Here is a 22787-nt window from a genome sequence, read left to right on the forward strand (position 1 = left end):
TTGATAGTTTATGACAATCCCTAAGCAGCCCAGACCACACTGAGCATGTGCACAGTCTTGGTCTTGCAAAGATGTTTAACAAAGTTACAAGATGGTGACCCCCTGTGGCCAACTTTGAAAGCATAAATCATTTGTTTGATTAGGCTTGTGGTGCAGTAAGTTCGTGTTTATGTTTAGTATACAAAATACAGCATTTCTAGCCTTATTTTATTTTAGACTTTACTTCCCCTTTAAGTTTCAGTTTGGAGGTGCTTCTGTTTGGGGTTGAGAGGAGGAGGGGACAGCTCATAGGTGACATGGGGGATTTCCAATAAATTACAGTACGTATGATAGAGCTTTCCCTTGTCTCTATTTAAATGGTGTTACAGATGTTTATAACTGGTGATAGGAGATGTGAGGGAAGGTTTTGTGTTTGTAACCCACCTTTAAAATACCTTAGAAATGAGCTTGGGGAGTTTCTACATCCTGACAGGAAGGAAAAACAGGCTTCCTGTTAATGACAAATACTGACATCACAAATGAATGTTTCTGCTTTAAGACTTCCTACAGAAACTTGGCGACGGAGCTTTTAAGCCTCCTGATTTCCTGCCGAAGTATTTCAATATCAGAGGGTGAAAACTGCTTTATACTGACCCCGTGTTTATATTGGGTACGTCCTTGTGAAAGGAATGAGAAGGCTAAAGAAACCCAAAGGTGAGAGACATCTGTTCCAAAATAAATCTTCCTTGCCTAGTTGCTTTGGTTGTAAATTAAACAGGAAAGCTTCGGTCTCAGATGTTCTCTCCTGAACTCTATTATTTCCTTTGCTAGGTTTGAATGTTGATATATCGCTACTTACTCTCTTCTGTAGCCCATATGTGACAGTAGAGCATTGAAGTCTACGTCTGATCTCCATGGCAGCTGCTAACAACCTCACTATATCTCCCTGTTCTAAGCGACTTTTCAGTTGGTCAATATTTTGTATTATTCACAGTTATCCAGAAAACACCCACCAGTGCCATTTAAGCAACAAATACTTACATTTTAACTCATTTCCTTTTTTGTGTAATGCAAAGATAGAAGATAATTGTGATGATAACTGAAAGCCAAAAAATCCTATTGGGTACTCCACATTATGAAAAGGTCCCTTATCCAAGAAAATCCAGGTTCCAAGTATTCTGGATAGATAGATCCCATGGTTCTGGTTGCTTTGTTCAGCTGTATTATATTTTTATGCATTTTCTTTTTCTTTTTTATTATATATATCATTTTACTTACTTACTGTTAAACCAGTGTTATAAGGTGTGACCAGACATTAAAGGAGAAGTAAAGCCTAACTAAAGAAGTAGGTATAAATGTTGTACATGATGTTTTTGGCTTCTGTACCAGCCCAAGGCAACCACAGCCCTTTAGCAGTAAAGATCTGTGTCTCCAAAGATGCCCCAGTAGCTCCCCATCTTCTTTTCTGCTGATTCACTGCACATGCTCTGTGCTGCTGTCACTTACTGAGCTTAGGGACCCACTCACAATATACAGTACACATAGAATAGAAATGTCACAATATAAGGCTGATTAGTAATTAATACAGATAATTACTACATGGCAGCACAGCAACCAGTGCAATTAGCATCAGAATTTAATAATCAGCAAACCTGTAGCATCAGCTTATATTACAGGGGAACCTCATTTTCTGCTGGATAATTAGTGACGAGCCCTAAGCTTAGCTTCTCAACAGCCAATCAGAGCCCACTGAGCATGTGAGTGTCACAGACACTTTCCAAGATGGTGACCCCCTGTGACAAGTTTGAAGTCCTGGATCATTGCTGCTATTGACAGGCTGAAACTTTAGCCTTGTGCAATAAATTGACTATATAAAATATGCCATTTTTTGCCACATTCATTTTTAGGTTTTAGTTCCCCTTTAAGTGCAGGGTTCCCCTTGCCCATTCTGTCCACATGTTCTCTTATAATTACACTTATAAAATCACATGTACTGTATTTGGAAAGAATGTAAAAGAGTGTCCATCTGTGCTATTTGAGCAACTTGCAACTCATGCTATTTTGTTATGGCAGTGGCACATGACTCTAGAGCAGTGATCCCCAACCAGTAGCTCATGAATAACATGTTACTCACCAACCCCTTAGATGTTGATCCCAATCACATTCCTTTGGGCACCCCAGGAACATTTGCCATCTTGTGTTGCTCCCTAAAGTATTTTACATTTGAATCAGTGGCATAATTAGATATTACTGGGCCCCACAGCAAATAATTTTTGGGGCCCCCAAAATGTCTAGAGGTTGACTTGTTTTGCCACTATTAATTGAAATTATATATTAAGAAGGGCCTCATGGGGCCCCTATACCTACTGGGTACTTATAGGTACTGCTTCCTCTGTACTTACGCCCCTGATTTGAATGTGGCTCACAGGTAAAAAAAAAGGCTGGGGATCCCTGCTCTATGGCAGCTTAAATAAACAATATACTCTGTTATTTGATAATTGGATAAACATGTTTATACAGACAGCAATAAAGAGTAGGCATCAATCTCAAGTAGTTGAACTTTGAGAAAATAAATGGGAACCTACAGAGTTTCATTATCATTTTATTTTCCAGAGAATGGCAGAGTTCTGCAATAGGGGTGGCATGGAAATAATGAAATGAAACTTTTTAGTATCATTTATGTTTTTTTTCTCACTTAAAATATATGTGTCTGCTCTAGGCCACAGCATCCTACCCTTTGATTTCCTGTGGTCACCAGTGTTAGAGAAAACACCTGAAATGGGGTACTAGAAATATGAGTAGTTGTTGTGTAGTGGAAAGGGAAATGTTATTAATATTATGTACATTTTCCACTCTCCATAACATGAAATACACACTGTACATTCCTGCATATGGGTGTTCTTAATTCTTGATAAGCTTCATCACAATTTAGTTCAGCGTTGGACAACCGATCACAAATCTGTTTTTATCTAATGTTGCTTCAGTGCTATGTAAGATGTTTCCTAAGGTTTATTGAAGACTAGTAACGTTATAATCACCTTGCAATGCCAAGTAATTGCAGATTTCTATTACCTTCATAAAAGTGATATCTTCTCTAATTCTTCTTTTTATCTTCTAAAACGTCTTCCTGTTTAATGTTTCAAACAATCCTCAACATGAATCTAATACATTGTATACATTACATCCATTGCAAAAACCTTTGGTCCTTCCAATCTTTTGTACTAACCCCTTTTCATGCCTCAACCTCCATTCCCCCTACTAGAGCTATGTCCTTTATCTTCTACAGTTTTTGTCTCCACCTCCATTTCTCCTAGTAGATCCATGTCCTTTATCTTCTACAGTTTTTGTCTCCACCTCCATTTCCCCTAGTAGATCTATGTCCTTAATCTTCTACAGTTTTTGTCTCCACCTCCATTTCCCCTAGTAGATCTATGTCCTTAATCTTCTATAGTTTTTGTCTCCACCTCCATTTTCCCTAGTAGATCCATGTCCTTTATCTTCTACAGTTTTTGTCTCCACCTCCATTTCCCCTTCTAGATCCATGTCCTTTATCTTCTACAGTTTTTGTATCCACCTTAATTTCCCCTAGTAAATCCATGTCCTTTATCTTCTACAGTTTTTGTCTCCACTTCCATTTCCCCTAGTAGATCCATGTCCTTTATCTTCTACAGTTTTTGTCTCCACTTCCATTTCCCCTAGTAGATCCATGTCCTTTATCTTCTACAGTTTTTGTCTTCACCTCCATTTCCCCTAGTAGATCTATGTCCTTAATCTTCTATAGTTTTTGTCTCCACCTCCATTTTCCCTAGTAGATCCATGTCCTTTATCTTCTACAGTTTTTGTCTCCACTGCCATTTCCCCTTCTAGATCCATGTGCTTTATCTTCTACAGTTTTTGTATCCACCTTAATTTCCCCTAGTAAATCCATGTCCTTTATTTCTACAGTTTTTGTCTCCACTTCCATTTCCCCTAGTAGATCTATGTCCTTTATCTTCTACAGTTTTTGTCTCCACCTCCATTTCCCTTAGTAGATCCATGTCCTTTATTTCTACAGTTTTTGTCTCCACCTTCATTTGGCCCTAACAGATCCATGTCCTTTATCTTCTACAGTTTTTGTCTCCACCTCCATTTCCCCTTCTAGAACCATGTCCTTTATCTTCTACAGTTTTTGTCTCCACCTCCATTTCCCCTTCTAGATCCATGTCCTTTATCTTCTACAGTTTTTGTCTCCACCTCCATTTCCCCTTCTAGATCCACGTCCTTTATCTTCTACAGTTTTTGTCTCCACCTCCATTTCCCTTTCTAGATCCATGTCCTTTATCTTCTACAGTTTTTGTCTTCACCTCCATTTCCCCTACTAGAACCATGAACTTAATCTTCTACAGTTTTTTTCTCTACCTCAATTTCCCCTAGTAGATCCAGTACTGTAGATTCCAAAATATGCATCTTTTTTCTCACCCCCTTTGATGACTTTAAAATCTCCTCCAACTTTCTGTCCTTTCTCCAAAACAATTGCACCATCGTCAATGAGAGACAAAAAAACCTGTAGCCAACAGAAAATCAGTCCAGTTCTGAAAACCCAAAACTTTTAGTATGATGTAGAGAGTGATATTCTGAGACACTTAGCAATTGGTTTTCATTTTTTATTATTTGCGTTTTTTGAGTTATTTGGCTTTTTATTTGGTACTTCCAAGTTTGCAATTTCTGCAATCTGGTTGCTAGGTTCCACATTATCCTGTCAACCATGCATTGATTTGAATAAGAGACTGGAATACGAATAGGAGAGGGTATGAATAGAAATAGGAGTAATAATAAGTAGCAATAAATATACATGTATATCCTCACAGAGCATTTGTTTTAGGATGGGGTCAGTGATCCCCATTTGAAAGCAAAAAGAGTCAGAAGAAAAAGGAGGCAATTCATTCAGAACTATAAAAAAGTAAATAATGAAGACCAATAGAAAAGTTGCTCACAATTATCAATTCTATAACATACTAAAAGTTAACTTAGAGGTGAACCACCCATTTAATCTTTTGTTGCCTTCCTATTGTAGCAGATGGCACTGGCAATATCTCTCATATTATTACCCAGGAAATCTTCACTTCCGACTTTTCATTTAAATTTTTGAAAACAAAGATTCTTGAGGATTTCACCCTTCCTCTAACTTTTGTTCTGTTTCTATAGTGTACCACAACTAGTGAGTCTTCCCCACCCCAATGGAACAAACTCAAAGGAGCTAATGCTCACTGTGAAACCAGTTTCCTTCTGCTGTATATGAAGTTGGCTTCTATATTGTACAAGCCTACAAAGCACTCCGTAAACTTCATAGAACAAATAAAAATTTATTTACCTACAGGCTCATCAAACTATGCTAGCTGAAATATAGTTTTTTTTAATGAAAATATTTTTAGCATCAATTTACAAAAAATATACAATTAAAAATGTATAATACAATATAAATAATATCTAAAAGTGTTTTCTGCATTTCCTCATTACAGGAGGTGCAAAGTGTCTGCTCCATGCTGTCCTGGTTCCATCACTTAGCCTTCTGAAACTGGGTGAAGTAGCAATAATTGTTTTTGTGGGTGAGAGACGGATTCTTTCTTTTTCACACTAAGAATTGAATTGAAACCCTGTATAATTATCCCAAAAAAAAAGGGAAGCATGTTTGCCCTAGCAAGCCAAAGACCAAATCCTATGTAATGTCCAAGAAACAGTGCAACTTAATGGGTGCCTCACTGGAAAAAAGTGCATAACTAATTATATGCTGAACTTTACCTATCCTAAAATTATATTTTTATGAAGGGGTGTATTTATTGAAGGGAGAAATAGTGGGTCAGGCAAGACAGGAAGATTACAACAAATGTGTTCAGGCAACACAGGAAGGGAAGAATAACTGAGTACTGAGAAGGAAGAAAGAAGAGCCCAACTAGTCTAGGGGACCATAGTGTATAATTCTCTTACTTGATTAGGATGTCCCAGTAGCTGTAACCGAAGCCTTGGGGATGGGATGTATACCCAGGGGTAGTTCTTAAGTTGCTTATATAAGGGGAGGGAAAACGTTGTTCTTTCTTTGTGGACTCCACCTGGTGCCAGGGGATTTGGAGCATATGAACCACTAAGAAGACTATATGAATTCAATTCCTTAGTGAAGTTGGGGAATAGGAACACAGAGAATAAGGTGTCTAGCAACCTCTAGGAGTTATGAACTAGATAGGGTCGGTAGAAAGATTGGCGTAGAAAGAGTCAGAAAACTCCTCCTTGGTCAGACCTTGTATGATATAAAGGGATATTAAGCTGGATTGGGACTCTATATTTAAATCCCTGAGATGCTTCCTCTGGAGTGGTTTGGACCACTAGTAGAAGAGTTGGATATTCATGTCAGTTGTTTACAATGGATATTGGTAACAATAACGCCATTAGTAGTTCTCAAGTTACCATCACGAAAATGAAAGGTTTTGGCAGATATTTCAGTTGCAAGAATACCAGTAGGGTGTTTCAGGTCACCATATACAAAAAGGGGGGTTGTGGGAGCACTCAAAAGGCTAAATTAAAATATATTTAAATACAACGGAAGTGCTACTGATTTGGCCAGTTAATCAATGCACAATCCCTGGTCCCATGTCTCAAGTAATTCAGTATAAATGCAAGTGCATATGTTTACAAAAACAGGGGTTTTTAGTTACAAAGTTATCATCATAAAGTTGATAAGCCCCTAACTTGTTTACCTCCGGTCATAGTATAAAGAGGTCTTGTACCTCTGCACCTGCTCTGCACCTCTAGCATTACTTGTAATAAGTGTCTCCTGAACCTTGGTTTCAGTCTGAGGGCTAGATCCTCCCCAGCCAATAGCTTTTGCGGCTTTGGCGTCAATGGGCGTCAAAATTATTTTGACACGCGTCAATTTCGGCAAACACATTAAAGTCAAAGGGCGTCCGAATAGTTTTGACGCACAACAATGTTTATGCGCATGACTATTCTGATGCCTGCCCAAATCTTTTTGCCAATTTTCCATTGGCGAATTCTTGAGTCAGTTTAGCGAATTTATTCGACGTTGGTGAAACACGGAAATCTGACGCGAATTTGCGTCTGTCAAATTTATTCGCCCATCACTAATAGCCATTCTATAACATACTAAAAGTTAACTTAAAAGTGAACCACCCCTTTATTAGGTATTGGCAGTGCACCCTCCCAATCTGCTCCAATGAATCACATGCAGATGCACCTATTGACATAGAGAAACACTGAACAATGATGATACAGTTGATACTGTACTAAGGATTAAAACTTGGAGCCCCCTCCCCAGCCTTTCTCTTACCTGCAGCGGGGAAGGGGAATACAGGTGGCTGGGAAACTCTGGCACAGGGCAGGGTGTAGGCTGTTGTGGGTCAGGGAGTCCGGGGTCATGGGGAGAGGGAGGTTTTATGCGCACGACTATTCAGACGCATGTCCAAATTTTTTTTATCGGCAACGTGGAAATTCACCGCAAATTCACATCTGGCAAATGTATTCGCCCATCATTGGTCCTCAATGTATTGCACCATGATAACCCTGACTGGTCCCCTTCATAGAGCTCAGTTATCTTCTTAAATGCATCTGTTGGCTTCAGTTTATACGTCTCCTTGTTTTTGCTTTTAGTTCTGAGGTCTCCATGTAAAACGACTGAAAATTCAAAGGAAAGCTCCCAGTGCAGCACTTGCCCAGTGACGTCACAACCGACCCCTGTTACAGAAAATCCAGCTCTGATCGACCTGTGTGTCACAAATGGTAAGAGATCTGACGCCAGTAAATAGTTCGTGGCTATTATGTTTAGATTGGGCAGCTGGTTGTCAAGGCCTAAATTGTAAAGATAATCTAACAATAATATTTCATCTTTACTTTTTTTGGAAAAAAAAAAAATGGTCATGTGTTTTCTAAAATGCTTTTCAATTCTGCCTATTGTGCAGCACTAAGACTGGGGGATACTTTTGACTTATTTGGCTAGGGAACGTTGGAAAAGAACAGAAAGTTTGGCCAAGACAAAGCAAATAAAACCACCATACTGTACTTTTAAAATATAAAAACATATTAGGGAAGATTTACTAAAGGGTGACTTGGCCATCGCTAGCGACAATTCGCCAGAAATCTCATCCGCAAGGACATTTTTTAACAAGCATAGAGGACAATTCGCTAGTGAAAGAGACCGTCGATAGCACAGTCGCCCTATCGCCAGGCGTATTTTCGCTCAGGCAAACGGTCGTTACACCGCAAATTCACTAAAGTGCGAGTTTTACAGAATGTTACCTCTTTCACCAGAGTTTCCTTCATCATCTTAGGGCAGAGAAACACGCTCAGATTCAGGGAGATTAGTCACCCATCGATAAATCGCCTCTTCTTTGGGGCAACTAATCTCCCCAAGCTGCCTCCTGCTGGCTAGAATGTAAATCGCTTGCGGGATGGCACTCGGATCTATTTGTTTTCCAAAGTTGCCTTGTGAGGCAACTTCGGAAAACAAATCGCACCAATTGTCACCCCACCGGCTATTTACATTCTAGCCGCAGGAGGCATTTAGGGGAGATTAGAAGAAGACGAGTGGTGTCGCTGGGGGACTAACCTCCCCGAATGTGAGCGTGTGTCTCTGCCCTTAGACCTGGTGAATTAATGAAGATGAAGCTAAATCCTCCCCAATCTTATGTCAGTGACATCATATCCTGTATGATGAAAGTCATAAAAGTTGGAAAAAAAAATGCTGATTTTTTTTATAATTTAAAGCAGGACTGCCTTTTTGCCTAACTATTAACGATTTTGTATTTTAATTTTTTTCCAACCATTTGAGGGGCCTACCACATTTATTTTACAGTGGGCTCATGTCTAGGACGATCTCTTTATTCTTTATTTTGCTTCCTTGGACATTTGTAATAATAAGTGGCCACTTCAAGCATTTGCACCAAGATCTCTAATAAAGACATATATACGACCTACATGTACCCGCTCTATTAAATTGACCTAAGTGTAAGAGTACTGATGAAGTTTTGCTAGGCAGAATTGAACGCTACCGACAGATCGCTAAGAAATGTGCTGACAAATTACCGCTAGCAAAACTTCGCCAGCAAGTTCTGCTGCTGAGACGCAACTTCGCATTTTAGTGAATTACCGTAGTGGTAACCGATTTACGCCTGGCTAAGTGGCGCAAAGTGTGGCAAAGGGGTCGCTGGGAAAAATTTGCCCTTTAGTGAATTTGCCCCATTGAATATGAACTTAAAGGTGAATTCAACCTGTAATAAAAAAAACCTTCCCCCTACCCTGGGTAGACCCCCCTCTCTCCTCCCCCCAGGCTACCTGCCCCCCTGGACAACTGCCCCTAATTTTTTACTCACCCCTATGTGCAGATTCTGGCCTCGGAGTTCACGGGCGCCATCTTCTTTCTTCGCCCTTTTTTGGAGCATGTGCAGTGGAGTAAATTTCCGGCCCCAAACCACTGCGCATGCGCCAAAGTCTCGAAAATTTTCGAAAGGCTAGAATCTTCACGGAGGGGTGAGTAAAAATTTAGGGGCATTTGCCGGGGAGGCAGGTAGGCTGGGGGGAGGAGGGAGGGGGTTCTACCCAGGTTAGGGGGGAGGGTTTTTTAATTACAGGTTGACTTCTCCTTTAACATGTGAAAAACACGTAGATTGTGTACCAAATATTGTACAACAGATGTTTTATCATACAGACAACCCCCCTTACAGTGGTATCATCCCTTCCTAATATATAATCAAATACATGTGCAAGTCATAAATCCTTTTATAAAATACGGAATTACTGGCATTTTCTGTTTTCTCCCCATTAGAAAGCGTTTGTAAACTATGCCCTTTGAACTGGATGGAGTTCAATGAGAAGTGCTATTACTTTTCAGACAGCAGGAGCAGCTGGGCATCAAGCATGGACAACTGTAAGAACATGAAGGCTGATATCATTTCAATGGAGGATCCTAAAGAAGAAGTTAGTTTCATTACCTGTTGAGAGAGGGAAAAAATATCTGTTTAAGGATGGGGAGCAACAATTTTAGAGAATTTACAGAATTTAGAGAGATTTAGAGATATATACATTGTTATTCACATATTGGTGTTCCAAGTTTTCCATGATGGTAAAGGGGCAAACTAGGTTGTATGTGGTGCCTTCAGTTTAGGTGGGTATTGTAGGGGTCATTTACTATGTGACGGGCAGGATGCAAAGTACAAAATACAGGCACAGTCCAACTTTGGGGAATTTTTTTTTTATATCAAAAGATATATGTCCCAAGGCTTGTATTTAGTAAAAATAATTTATTTATTAAAGTTCATATTTAAAAAATAGATACATACTGACCCCACATGGCCCACCTTACGCGTTTCATACCCTCCAGCACTTAGTCATAGGTGTCTCTCAATCCAACTTTGCACCCTGCCTTCATAAAGACGATTTGGCTCACCAGATAAATACATCTTTTGGCAGAACCATATTTATGTGGGGCAGGTATAGGGAGCACTTAGGTGCAAGGATTTTGGCACAAACTTGCATAACCACAACTGCACTTGTGGCTTGTAAATAAGCACTAAATATTTGTAAAAAAAAAAAAAAGGATGGGCCTTGGTGCTGTGTGAGACTTTGTTAATTGAAATACCAGGTCCAGTTATGCTTAAAGGGGACCTGTCACCCTAAGAAATAATTGCAAATTCTTATATATCGTGTTTGTAAAGCAAAATAAACTTTTTTTACTTTATATACATTATTTGAATCTTTGTGACACCTTTAAAATCTTTTTTATGGGCCAGAATGGGAGACTTGATGCTCATGCCTACTAGCTATGCAATTATAGACTGTGAGCAGGGAGGGGGAATGTGAGGAGGGCAGTGACATTTAGGAAATGCAAATTGTAAAGTGATAGTAATTGCCTGCCCCCGCCATTATGCCTAAGGCATAGAGGAAGGGCAGGTAATATATGATTGACAGCTGAAATCTTTAAATGCATTTATAACAGGTATTGATATTTTAATAAATAAAACAATTTGGGGTTCATGTTTAATTTTTATTACAGCTTTTTTATGTCTGGGTGCCAGGTCCACTTTAAATCTCTGGAAGTCCAGGACATGGAACAGGATGGGGGGTACAGGTATGGGATCCGTTATCCGGAATCCCATTATCCAGAAAGCTGTCTCCCATTTTATCCAAATAATCCAAATTTTAATGAATTATTTCCTTTTTCTCTATAATAATAAAACAGTAACTTGTACTTGATCCCAACTAAGATATAATTAATCCTTGTTGGAGGCAGAACCAGCCTATTGGGTTTATTTAATGTTTACTTGATTTTCTGCTAGACTTATGGTATGAAGATCCAAATTACAGAAAGATCTGTTATCCGGAATACTCCAGGTGCTGAGCATTCTGGATAACAGGTTCCATACCTGTATATCCCTCATAAGGAGCAACGTGCTACAGTGACAATAATACAATTTTTTATTCAACACACTTTCTGCCAAACATAGAAGGCAATAGCCAAATATGCTGGGAGTTATGTATGTAACATAAAAAAAGTCTGTCCAAGTTCACTGAGCCATAACTTACAAGCACACACATTTATGGATACAACTGCAACTCCACAAGTAATATAGAGACAATGCTTCCAATTCGAGTCTCATCTAGGCAAGGTGGCTGACATTCCCACACTTCCAGATACCTTCCATAGCCCAACTGTAGTTTCCTATAAAGATTATAGTGGTGTGTGTGGTTTGATATCAGTTGGTTAAAGGGCATGTAAAGGCAAAAAAATATAAAATGTCATTTTTACTTTCTTTAATGAAAAAGAAACCTATTTCCAATATACTTTAATAAAAAAATGTGTACTGTTTTGATAAGAAACCTGACTGTATGCAGTGAAATTCTCCCTTCATTTACTGCTGTGGATAGGAATTGTCAGACGGTCCCTAACTGCTGAGCAGGGAAACAATCATACTTATGAACAGCAGGGGGAGCCCCCGCCTTACTTTCCAGCCATGCAGAACTCAAGCAGCTTTGTTTGTTTCCCTGTAGAGCAGTCGGCGACTGTGTAGAGATTTGTATTGGATTTGATTTTTGCATTTACATCCCCTGTACTGTTTCCAACTCCAGCTGCAGGGACAAAGATCATGGAGCCAGATTTAAACAGATAAACTGGGATTCTATTTAGAGGATTATTTTACTGCAGCCACTGGTTCTGGAGAGTAGGAGAAAGTTTGTATTAAACAATACAAAAACTATAAAATCCACATTAGATTACATGACAACACAGGACCCAGTGCAGTCTGTATATTCTGATTATTAAGCTGTATCGGCTTCTGGCAGATATTATTTGACTTGTGCTGTTTTGATAATTTATGACGATCCCTAAGCAGCCCAGACCACACTGAGCATGTGCACAGTCTTGGTCTTGCAAAGATGTATAACAAAGTTACAAGATGGTGACCTCCTGTAGCCAACTTTGAAAGCATAAATCATTTGTTTGATTAGGCTTGTGGTGCAGTAAATTCATGTTTATGTTTAGTATATAAAATACAGAATTTCTAGCCTTATTCTATTTTAGACTTTAGTTCCCCTTTAAGGACCATAAAAGAAATGTTGTGGCATAACATGAGTAGTAAAAATGTGTTAAGAATCTTGAGAGCGGGAACCGATTTGTTCCCTCCCAAACAGAGGTTACAGTCGGAGTGCATAGGTTTTTTTCATACTGTGTTGATTGGCATTGCTATAAAAAAAGTGGGATTTAATGAACAAGTTACACCAGTTATTCTAATGGTAGGTTAATAACTCAACTAGGGATGCAGATGTAATATACTGTCAAGGCTGGAGAAGATAAATCATTTTATTATCATCTTGGCATGTTCATGGGATCTGGTTAAAAAGGACTGCACTTTGTTTCCTAGGAATTTATTTCTGGACAAGTGAACATGAAGAGTGGCCACTTTTGGATTGGTCTAATCAAGAGGAATTCTGTTTGGTATTGGAAGACTGATGAAAAGTTTAAAACTTCAATGTGAGTTGATATTCTGTGCTAAAATGATGATACAGTACTACCATATGAAAAATAGTAGCATAGTCCCTTATTAGTATTAAATAAGACATTATCTCTTATCATATAATCATATCATGTTTACCCCCCCTTAGGATATCACTCTGTCATATCCTTACAAGTTGATTCAACATCGATATTGCTCTAACTCAGGCATGTCCAAAGTCAGGCCCGGGGGCCAATTGCGGCCCATTTTCACATTTACACCGGCCCTCGGTCTCTGTCATGAAATTAATAATAATGAGGCCCCCCATTATGCGATCAGGAATCCCATAGCAGTAATATTTGGGCACATTAGTGAAATGATCTGCCACTTGGTCTATACTGCTGCCTGTGTGCTGAAGGTGTTAGTAATAGACTCGTACTGGAACTTAGTGACACGCCACTTCACATAATTCTTTAGGGCTGAAGGTGTCAATAGACGTACTGACGTGCCAGTACAGTAAACTAAAGAGAGCAGCGTGTCACTACGTTCCAGTACGAGTCTATTACTAACACCTTCAGCACACAGGCAGCAGTATAGACCAAGTGGCAGATCATTTCACTAATGTGCCCAAATATTACTGCTACGATTACTCGATTCCTGTAATTTAATGTTAATGGTTCAAAGAATGTCAGGCTGAATGGTCGGCCCCCAAACATTTTCACATCACCAAATCTGGCCCTCGTTGCAAAAAGTTTGGGCACCCCTGACATATAGTAACATAGTAGTAAGTAACATAGTAAGTAAGGTTGAAAAAAGACACACGTCCATCAAGTTCAACGTTTTGTTTTTTGTTTTTTATCTGCCTAACTGCCAGTTGATCCAGAGGAAGGAAAAAAAAAAAACCCATCTGAAGCCTCTCCAATTTGCCTCAAAGGGGGAAAAATTCCTTCCTGACTCCAAAATGGCAATCGGACTAGTCCCTGGATCAACTTGTACTATGAGCTATTTCCCATAACCCTATCCTGAGTCAGCCACTGACTAGATTGAGCTGAGCCATTAGTGCAGCTATAAAGTGAGCCTGGGAACTCAGACTCCTCTATTGTATACACTGAGGAGAAAAAACGATTTAGCACATTTGCCTTTTCTGTATCTGTTACAACCATACTGATACCGTTATTTAATGGAGCAACACTCTCAACCTGCATCTTTTTACTATTAATATATTTAAAAAACTTTTTAGGGTTAGTTTTCACCTCCACCGCAATTAACTCTTCGTTTCCTTTCTTTGCCTTCCGGATTGCTGATTTACAACATTTATTACAGTGTTTATATTCATTAAATGCAGCCTCTGTCCCGACAGATTTGTAGTTTTTAAATGCCTTTCTCTTCTTTCCTATTAACTTCTTTACTTCTGTATTAAGCCACATAGGATGATTCTTAGAGCTTCTACATTTACTTCTTAAGGGAATAAATTGAGAACAGTAATGATTTAATATAATTTTAAATGACAACCATTTCTGTTCTGTGTTTTTAGCTGAAAACCTAATGCCCCAATCAATGCTCTGTAGGGCAGCCCTCAAAGCACTAAAATGAGCTTTTCCAAAATTCATGTTTTTTGTTGCCCCAGTATATATTTGTTTTTTGCACCAGACATTAAATGATATAATATTATGGTCACTATTACCCAGGGGTTCAATGACTTGCACATTTGCTATAAGTTCTGGGTCATTTGAGATCACTAGATCCAGAATAGCATTTTTTCTTTTAGGCTCCTCAACAACCTGTGCCATAAAATTGTCATGCAATAAGTTCATAAACTTGTTCCCATTAACTGATCTGGCAGTGCTGTTGCTCCAGTCAATTTCCTTCCATTCAGCCACAAGAGCGTTAGTGAGCACTGATATTAGCTGATCAGCTTTGACTTGCCCTCAGAATTCCAATTCATCCCACAATTGTTTAGTTGGGTTAAGATTATTATTCTGAAGGCCAGTCATCTTCTTCTACTGACATCTCACCAAACCCATTCTGTACTGATAGAAGTTTTTACATGGTGCATTATTGTGCTGAAACTTGAAAGGGCTTTGCCAAACCTGTTGCCACAAAGTAGAAACATTAACCAGCGATCGGGTCTAAAATGAGAGTAATTCTTTATAAAGCTTGCAATCCTCCATGTTTTTCTTACAAAGACAGCAGCAGTGTGGCTATGACTAGGTGTAATAAGCTTTGCTAGAACACAAAACTTTTCCCCCCATTTGTAAATTGCACACAAGTTGCATATTTGTTATTATGGACATTTCCTAGTCTAGGCACAGACTATATCTAACTCTATCTATTATAGCTGAATAGTTCTTGTGTGTAGTGATGTGTGAGTTGACCCAAAACCTGCAGTGACTCACAGGCTGACCACCAGTTGGGGGTTTGGGTTGAAATTTAGCCGACCCTTGCAGTTTAGGGTTGGGGGCGGCTCAGTCTGAAGAAGTTCACTCCTCCACTGCTCCTGAACATTCCTCGTCTTGGAACCAGAGGAGCTCACAAAAGTTGCGTACAGAGGAAGAAAACGCGGGTACGGGTTGAATGCAGGTCCTACAATGGCAACATTTTGCAGCCTACGGTCGGGTGCAGGTTAAGGTTTCGCCTGTTAGGGTTGGGCGCGGGTTGAGTTTTTTCTGACCTGCACATTTCTTAAAGAAACCTTGGTTAGTGTCAGGTGTAAAGTGACTCCATTTAAGCTTTAGCTGCCGACTGAAGGGCATATTTAAAAATATCAAATTAGGTAATACAGAACAATTCCCAATAATTCATCAAAACTTTCAGTTGAAGTTAAATGAACATTAAAGCAAATAATGGTTTTAGTTCTTCCAATGACTTCCATTTTTCTATGGGGTATTTTTGCTCAGTGCAACTCAGTAACAACAAAGAGCTCTAACACCTACAGTATCATTTCCTTATTACACAATGCAAATTAGGACAATTCTTTTTTTTGGCTGGAATTGATTGTTCCAGTGCTGAAAATAAAAAGTTAAATCCCAAAGTATCAGTAATACATCAACTAAACGGTATTCTTTCATAAATCTTCCTTTTCCTGTGACAGTTTGGGTGCAAGTTGCTAAGTATGACTGTTCCCCTTTACATAAGACTTTACCTCCTAGCGATTTGTCTCTCCCGCTATAAATGCTGGTGGTACTTACACTTAGGGGCCCATTTACTTAGCTGGAGTAAAGGAATAGAAGAAAAAATACTTTGAACTCTGGTAAAATGTAAATAAGACACTCCAATTGTTATCATTATTGTATTCCTGTTCTATATCTCGAGTCTCCATAACCAGTTTGGAGATGCCTCATTTTACAACTTTGCATGTTTGTTAAATTCCTACTTGTTTTGGTTTTAAAACTCAATAAAAACATTTACATGAAAAAAAAAAAAAAGAAAAAAAAATACTTTGAATTTCAAATTTCGAATGGTCGAATATGGCTACTTCGACCATTGAATTGGCTACTTCGACCATTGAATTGGCTACTTCGACCTTCGACTACTACTACGACTTTGAATCAAAGGATTCGAACTAAAAATCGTTCGACTATTCGACCATTCGATAGCCGAAGTACTGTCTCTTTAAAAAATTCTTCGACCCCCTAGTTCGCCACCTAAAACCTACCGAGGCCAATGTTAGCCTATGGGGAAGGTCCCCATAGGCTTCCTAACAATTTTCTGATCGAAGGAATATCCTTCGATCGATGGATTAAAATCCTTCGAATCGTTCGAACGATTATTCCTTTGATCGTTCGATCGTAGGAATAGCGCTAAATCCGAATATCGAAGTCGAAGGATTTCAATTCGGCAGTTGAATATATAATTAACCCTCGATATTTGACCCTAGGTAAATCTGCCCCTTAATCTCCTTTTTTTTTTTTTTATAACTTGTTTTTATTTGAGATGATAAAGCAAAATCACAAGATACATTCTGACATGTTTTCATGAAGCAGAGATTATAGTGATTATGATATCAAATATAAACATTTCAATAACAATTTAAACATTCAGCTCAGTTGCGATGAAAAGCATGGGGGGGGATGCAGATCCTATGAGGGGTGAGTTAGATAAGAGGTCAGCAATCTATTAGTTTGATGACTTCTGGGAGGTGCAGCGTCGGATTGTAGAGAGTCTTGTTGCAATGTTGTCAAGTATTGGGATGATTCCATGAGCAAAGGGTTGCCTCTGAGAGTTTCCATATCGTACCATCTCCTTTTAAATTTTGGGTTTCATCACTGTTTTGACATCATTTGTGCAAATCTAGTATTATATTATACTAAACAACTCCAGTTTCCCTGGATGTACTTGGTTTATATAATCTCTGTTTCTTTATACATCTATGCTGTCCCCAGACAAGTACTAAAAGGATCAAGAGAACAGAACTGCACAACCTTCGGCAAAGAAATATCTGCTGAAAGTTGCTCGAACCCCAACAAATGGATATGTGAGAAGAATGCGTCCATGTTTTCAACACTCCGTACCGTTTAGGTTCATGAACTGCTTTGTATTGGTTTTAAGTTGCTTTAAGATTTTTTCTAATAAATATATTTATATATAATTAAAGTGAGCTTTTTGCCATAATTTCGAACATGGTTTAAGACTTGGCCTGTAAGTAAGTGCAAGTTTCTAATTTAACAGATGGATCACATTCCACACACCCTTCACCCCTGCATTCTACTACCTAAATGTCTACAAGATTCCCAACTGCATACATTTCCCAAAGCTTTGAGGTACCTTAGAGGATGTACAGTTTTCCATTAAACAATTCTATTTCAGACAATAGCAATACAAACAGGTGGTGTGCTTTGGGACATTTTTATTAATCACATCATTTTTTTCATTCTGACAGAAACTATGGTCTTTGTGCTCATGCTCAGATTGAGGGGAGATTTGGGGCCCATTGATATTTCTCTACTTTGATTTTTTTAAACATATTTTGGGCCAGTGTGGTTTGTTTCTTTAGTTATTTTCTGTGTGATTCCCTTTCCCTGTGTGATCGTTCACTCCTTGGTGATTCCCTTTTTTATGTCCTGGAGGTTTTCCATGGGATCTTTTTTGCCTTACTTGTTCTTCTCCTCTAGTAGGTGTTGCGTCTTCCTTGTGTTCCTTCCCTCGCTCTTCTCCTTTCCCATTTTCCTTCCCATGTTTTTTACCTTTCCCATGTTTCTTCCCTTGTCTTTCTCCCTGCTCTTCATTCCCATTCTCTTCACCTTCCCCATTCCCTTTCCTGTGTTTTTTACCTTTCCTATGTTTCTTCTCTTCTCCTTCTCCCTGCTCTTCATGCCCTTTCTCTTCACCTTCCCCATGTCCTTTCCTGTGTTTTTTACCTTTACCGTGTTTTTTCCCTTCTTCTACCTGCTCTCCATTCTTATTTTCTTCATCTTCTCCATGTCCCTTCCCATGTTTTTTACCTTTCCTATGTTTCTTCCCTTCTCCTTCAACCTTTTCTTCATTCTCTTCATCCTCCCCTTTTCCTTTCCTCTGTTTTTTACCTTTACCGTGTTTCTTCTCTTCTTCTCCCTGCTCTCCATTCTTATTCTCTTCACCTTCTCCATGTCCCTTCCCATGTTTTTTACCTTTCCTATGTTTCTTCTCTTCTCCTTCAACCTGTTTTTCATTCTCGTTCTCTTCATCCTCCCCTTTTTCTTTCCTCTGTTTTTTACCTTTACTGTGTTTCTTCCCTTCTTCTCCCTGCTCTCCATTCTTATTCTCTTCACCTTCCCCATGTCCCTTCCCATGTTTTTTACCTTTCCTATGTTTCTTCCCTTCTCCTTCATCCTGTTCTTCATTCTCATTCTCTTCATCCTCCCCTTTTCCTTTCCTGTGTTTTTTTCCTTTTCCGTGCTTTTTCCCTTTCCCAGTGCCCTTTCCATGCTCTTCAGTCTTAGACTCAGAATCTGACCCCTTGTCGTTCTCTTTGGCTTGCACATCTCCCTTCTCATTTACTTGTCCTTCCTCTGCCTTTACATCTTTCGTTTCTTCCTCAGCTTCACGTTTATTGCGTTTGGATTCTTTATCTTGATGTTGAAGCCACTTCAGGTCTTTTTCAGCTACAAGGAAAAAATATAAAGTAGCGTAATGGAAATTTCATAAACTATATAAATTTAAAGGTATCTGACCTATGTCAGTTATATTTTGGCTGTTTATGACCTTGAAATTTCTAGCAAGTGGACCTTTGTAGTTTGGGCTTATTTTGTCAATATTAGCATTATGGCAGCTGCTGCTCATGTATAAAATGCAAATAGGCAGGTAACATTATTGCAGCTGTATGCTCAATGTGAGGTGTTACTGGAATCTACAGACATAAATACATGCATGAATAAAGAGGCAAAATTAAGCTTTTATACTTTTATCCAAGTCCATGCCATTTTTTTGCAAGAGGCTTTTTTATTCATTTAGACACTGGCTGACACTGCCTAGTAGAGCACACTCAGTTATACACAAACCCCAAATATAAATTATGTGTGCACAATAAAACACAATAATGTCCTAATAATTTTTAGTTCCTTTTAGCCATTACTTGAACTCAACTACTCATTTCAAGAAAACTGTTTCTTATCTGGGTTGCTCTCCTGAATATTCGTGCTTTAACAGGTTATGTACTACAATAGGGGATCACACAGGAAAGATTCTAATGAAAGCCTTCTGAAACATATATAACAGATGGTGCCGTTTGGTTTGTTGTTGTGTATTAATGTTATCATGGAAATAGGCACCAGCTGTATGGTGGCATTTCTCTCTCCCCCATAGAAAAGAATGTGCAGAGATAGTTGAATCTACCTAGCCATGTTCCAGCCCTTCAATTTGTGTGGTGGAGAAAAAATTCAAATCCCCTGTACAACATGCAGCAGTTTGGGCCCCTATAATTATGAGGACATATGAGGACAGGAAACAACAAATTGACCAGATTGCCAATCTATGAGGCTAAAACTGATACTTCCTATGATTAATATATGCTCCTTGTACAGATATTGATTGGGAAGGCTGTAGCTGAGGGCTGCTTTAAACTGTGGATGCCGTAGTCAACTAGTCAGCATTGGTCTTCTTACTGATCCAGATGCTGGTGTGATCATAACAGCCTTGTAAGGGCCCTCATTTGGGTGGAAAAACCAGGAAACCTACCCTTGTTTGTTGACATGGCTCCACAAGAGGCCCAATGATTTGCAAGGGGCACTTATAAGACACTGACCTAACATTTTGGTAAAACACTGTTCTAGAAGGACAAAAGCTTAATGCTGACTTAATATTCTTCTGGAGCCATATTTCACTTTGTATGTGAATTTTCCTTACAGGCATGTTTTCCTGCTAGTTTCAGAAGGTACTTACATACAACTGCTTTCACACACTTCATTCCACATGGTGTTTCACAGCAGATTGTGTTGTTGGTGCATTCATCATCTTTGGCACAGCTTGCCAGACGGCTGAAGTTGGGAAATTGCTTTGAATGACCTTTTGGATCATGCTTCCCTTGTGGGCCGTGGTCCCCTTTTTGTCCATGTTCCCCTTTATGACCATGTTCTCCTTTTTGTCCATGTTCCCCTTTTTGCCCATGGTTCCCTTTCTGAGAGCACCCTTCTCCACCTTCACCAGATTCGCATTTGTGACCATGTTTCATGAAATGATTTTTGACCTTTTCCATGGTTTCTGGGTGGGTCCTTATATAATCCATTGGGCACTGCCCTTTCTTCTCTTTGTTTTCATCATTGGAGACTTCTGATGAGAAATAAATATCATTATGCTTTTTTTTTTTCCATTTGTTTTAGGTCTAGTTTTGGCTAGAATTCTACCAATATTTTATCCTTTTCTACCCTATCATTACAGGTTGAAATTTCTAGGGATGCACCAAATCCAGGATTCGGTTCGGGATTCGGCCTTTTTCAGCAGGATTCGGATTCGGCCGAATCCTTCTGCCCGGCCGAAACCGAATCCTAATTTGCATATGCAAATTAGGGGTGGCAGGGAAACCGCATGACTTTTTGTCACAAAACAAGGAAGTAAAAAATGTTTCCCCCTTCCCAGCCCTAATTTCCATATGCAAATTAGGATTTGGTTCGGTATTCGGTCGAATCTCTCGTGAAGGATTCGGGGGTTTGGCTGAATCCAAAATAGTGGATTCAGTGCATCCCTAGAAATTTCATATGGTTCCTTCTTTCTGTCTGTCTCGATCAGTCTGTGAACATAGTTGTCTTTCTACGAGAAATACTTTCTTTATAGGTTCTTTGTTTGAGAAAGGGGTGCACTTTATTTTAGTATCATTCCCATTCTGCGCTCACTCTTACTGTTTTCATTATTTTGCATATGTCCATTCATCTTTTCTCTTCTGTTCTTTCCTTCATTCCCATGCATGGAGGATTAAATGACTTGAACCTGCCACTCCAACATTTCAAAGACACATGCACCTTTAGATTGTTGTCTTTTATGTATTTAGTCAATGTCTGATGTGGCTCAGAAAAGGTGGTGGGACAGTATGTGGTGCAAATTGATTTCAGTTGTGCTGCCCAAAATTTAGCAAATAGTAATTGTGGCAAGCACAGTGCATCACGTGGGTATGCACCTTTGAAGACCTGCATTTGTATCCACATGTGATTCTCTAAAATCTCATATGTATTCATTTCTCCTGTCTGCAAAGTAAGAACCCCAGAAACTTCACAGTGACCCCCAAAGCATTAATGGTCTCAGTGACTCCCAGTCAGTTTATTACACAAGCTTCTTAGATTAAAGCTTACAAATAAATGAATCCTGGTGCAAAAAGATGCAAAAAGAGGACTAAAAGGATCAAATAATGGTTCCTTGGCACATGGATTCAGACATTTATTTTAAGAGTAATCTAAAAAGTATCATGGAAGGATCCATCTGTACAGTACGAAACACTTAGGGGCCGATTCACAAAGGGTCGAATATCGAGGGTTAATTAACCCTCAATATTCGACTGGGAATTAAAATCCTTTCGACTTCGAATATCGAAGTCGAAGGATTTTAGCGCAAATAGTGCGATCGAACCATTCGAAGGATTTTAATCCAACGATCGAAGGAATATCCTTCGATCAAAAAAATTAGCCAAGCCTATGGGCTAACATTGAGTTTGGTAGCTTTTAGATGGCGAATTAGGGGGTCGAAGTTTTTTTTAAAGAGACGGTACTTCGACTATCGAATGGTCGAACGATTTTTAGTTCGAATAGTTCGATTCGAAGTCGTAGTCGAAGGTTGTAGTAGCCCATTCAATGGTCGAAGTAGCCCAAAAAACACTTTGAAATTCGAAGTTTTTTTACTTCGAATCCTTCACTCGAAGTTAGTGAATCGGCCCCTTAGCATCTGCATTATACTTTCTGTATTAAGCTTTATCATTAACTATCATGAAAAATGAGTCTAAAAGAAATATCTTACCTGCACTGATGGTCACAACCAACAGCAACACGGCCACAACTTCAATCTTCATGGCGATTTGATGATCAGAGGGACCCAAAACACCTAAGATGAATGTTCTGGTGAGTTTTCCATAAGGAAAGAAGGTTTATTTATACCAAGCTGCGGTGCTTTGTGTCCTGGGTGGGAACGTAAACTTTGCATTTTCAGTTTAATCCAGATCATAGAATTTGAATGGATGAAACTATCAGTAACCTTTTTTTTAATCAAATAATCCGCCTTTTTGCGCAATGCAATATGAGAAACAGATTCATGAAAACTGCAATTCATTCAAAAGGTTGGAGTGTTTTTTTTAGGATCACAATAATAAAATGTAATTTCCCCTTTTGTTTCGGTGGCAAAAGGTTAAAGCAATTTAGGATTTTTGTTACGCAAATGTTTTTA

General features: G+C 39.0%; 2 protein-coding genes across 2 annotated transcripts; one reads left to right on the forward strand and one right to left on the reverse strand.

The window, feature by feature from the left end:
• Positions 1-287: 287 nt before the first annotated feature.
• Positions 288-17711, forward strand: LOC108696088 (CD209 antigen-like protein A). The gene is made up of 6 exons (XM_018225117.2): positions 288-693; positions 5478-5564; positions 7618-7746; positions 9788-9939; positions 12879-12988; positions 17333-17711. Exons 1-6 carry the CDS (start codon positions 669-671, stop codon positions 17466-17468), a joined length of 639 nt encoding a protein of 212 aa, XP_018080606.1. The 5' UTR covers positions 288-668; the 3' UTR covers positions 17469-17711.
• A 228-nt stretch (positions 17712-17939) lies between these two features.
• LOC121395750 (spore wall protein 2-like) lies at positions 17940-22450 on the reverse strand. The gene is made up of 3 exons (XM_041570036.1): positions 22365-22450; positions 20307-20693; positions 17940-19030 (listed from the first exon to the last, which is right to left on the reverse strand). Exons 1-3 carry the CDS (start codon positions 22414-22416, stop codon positions 17940-17942), a joined length of 1530 nt encoding a protein of 509 aa, XP_041425970.1. The 5' UTR covers positions 22417-22450.
• Between the last annotated feature and the right edge of the window lie 337 nt (positions 22451-22787).

The sequence above is a fragment of the Xenopus laevis genome, chromosome 7L (assembly GCF_017654675.1).
Source record: "Xenopus laevis strain J_2021 chromosome 7L, Xenopus_laevis_v10.1, whole genome shotgun sequence".
In the NCBI taxonomy this organism is placed as follows: domain Eukaryota; kingdom Metazoa; phylum Chordata; class Amphibia; order Anura; family Pipidae; genus Xenopus; species Xenopus laevis.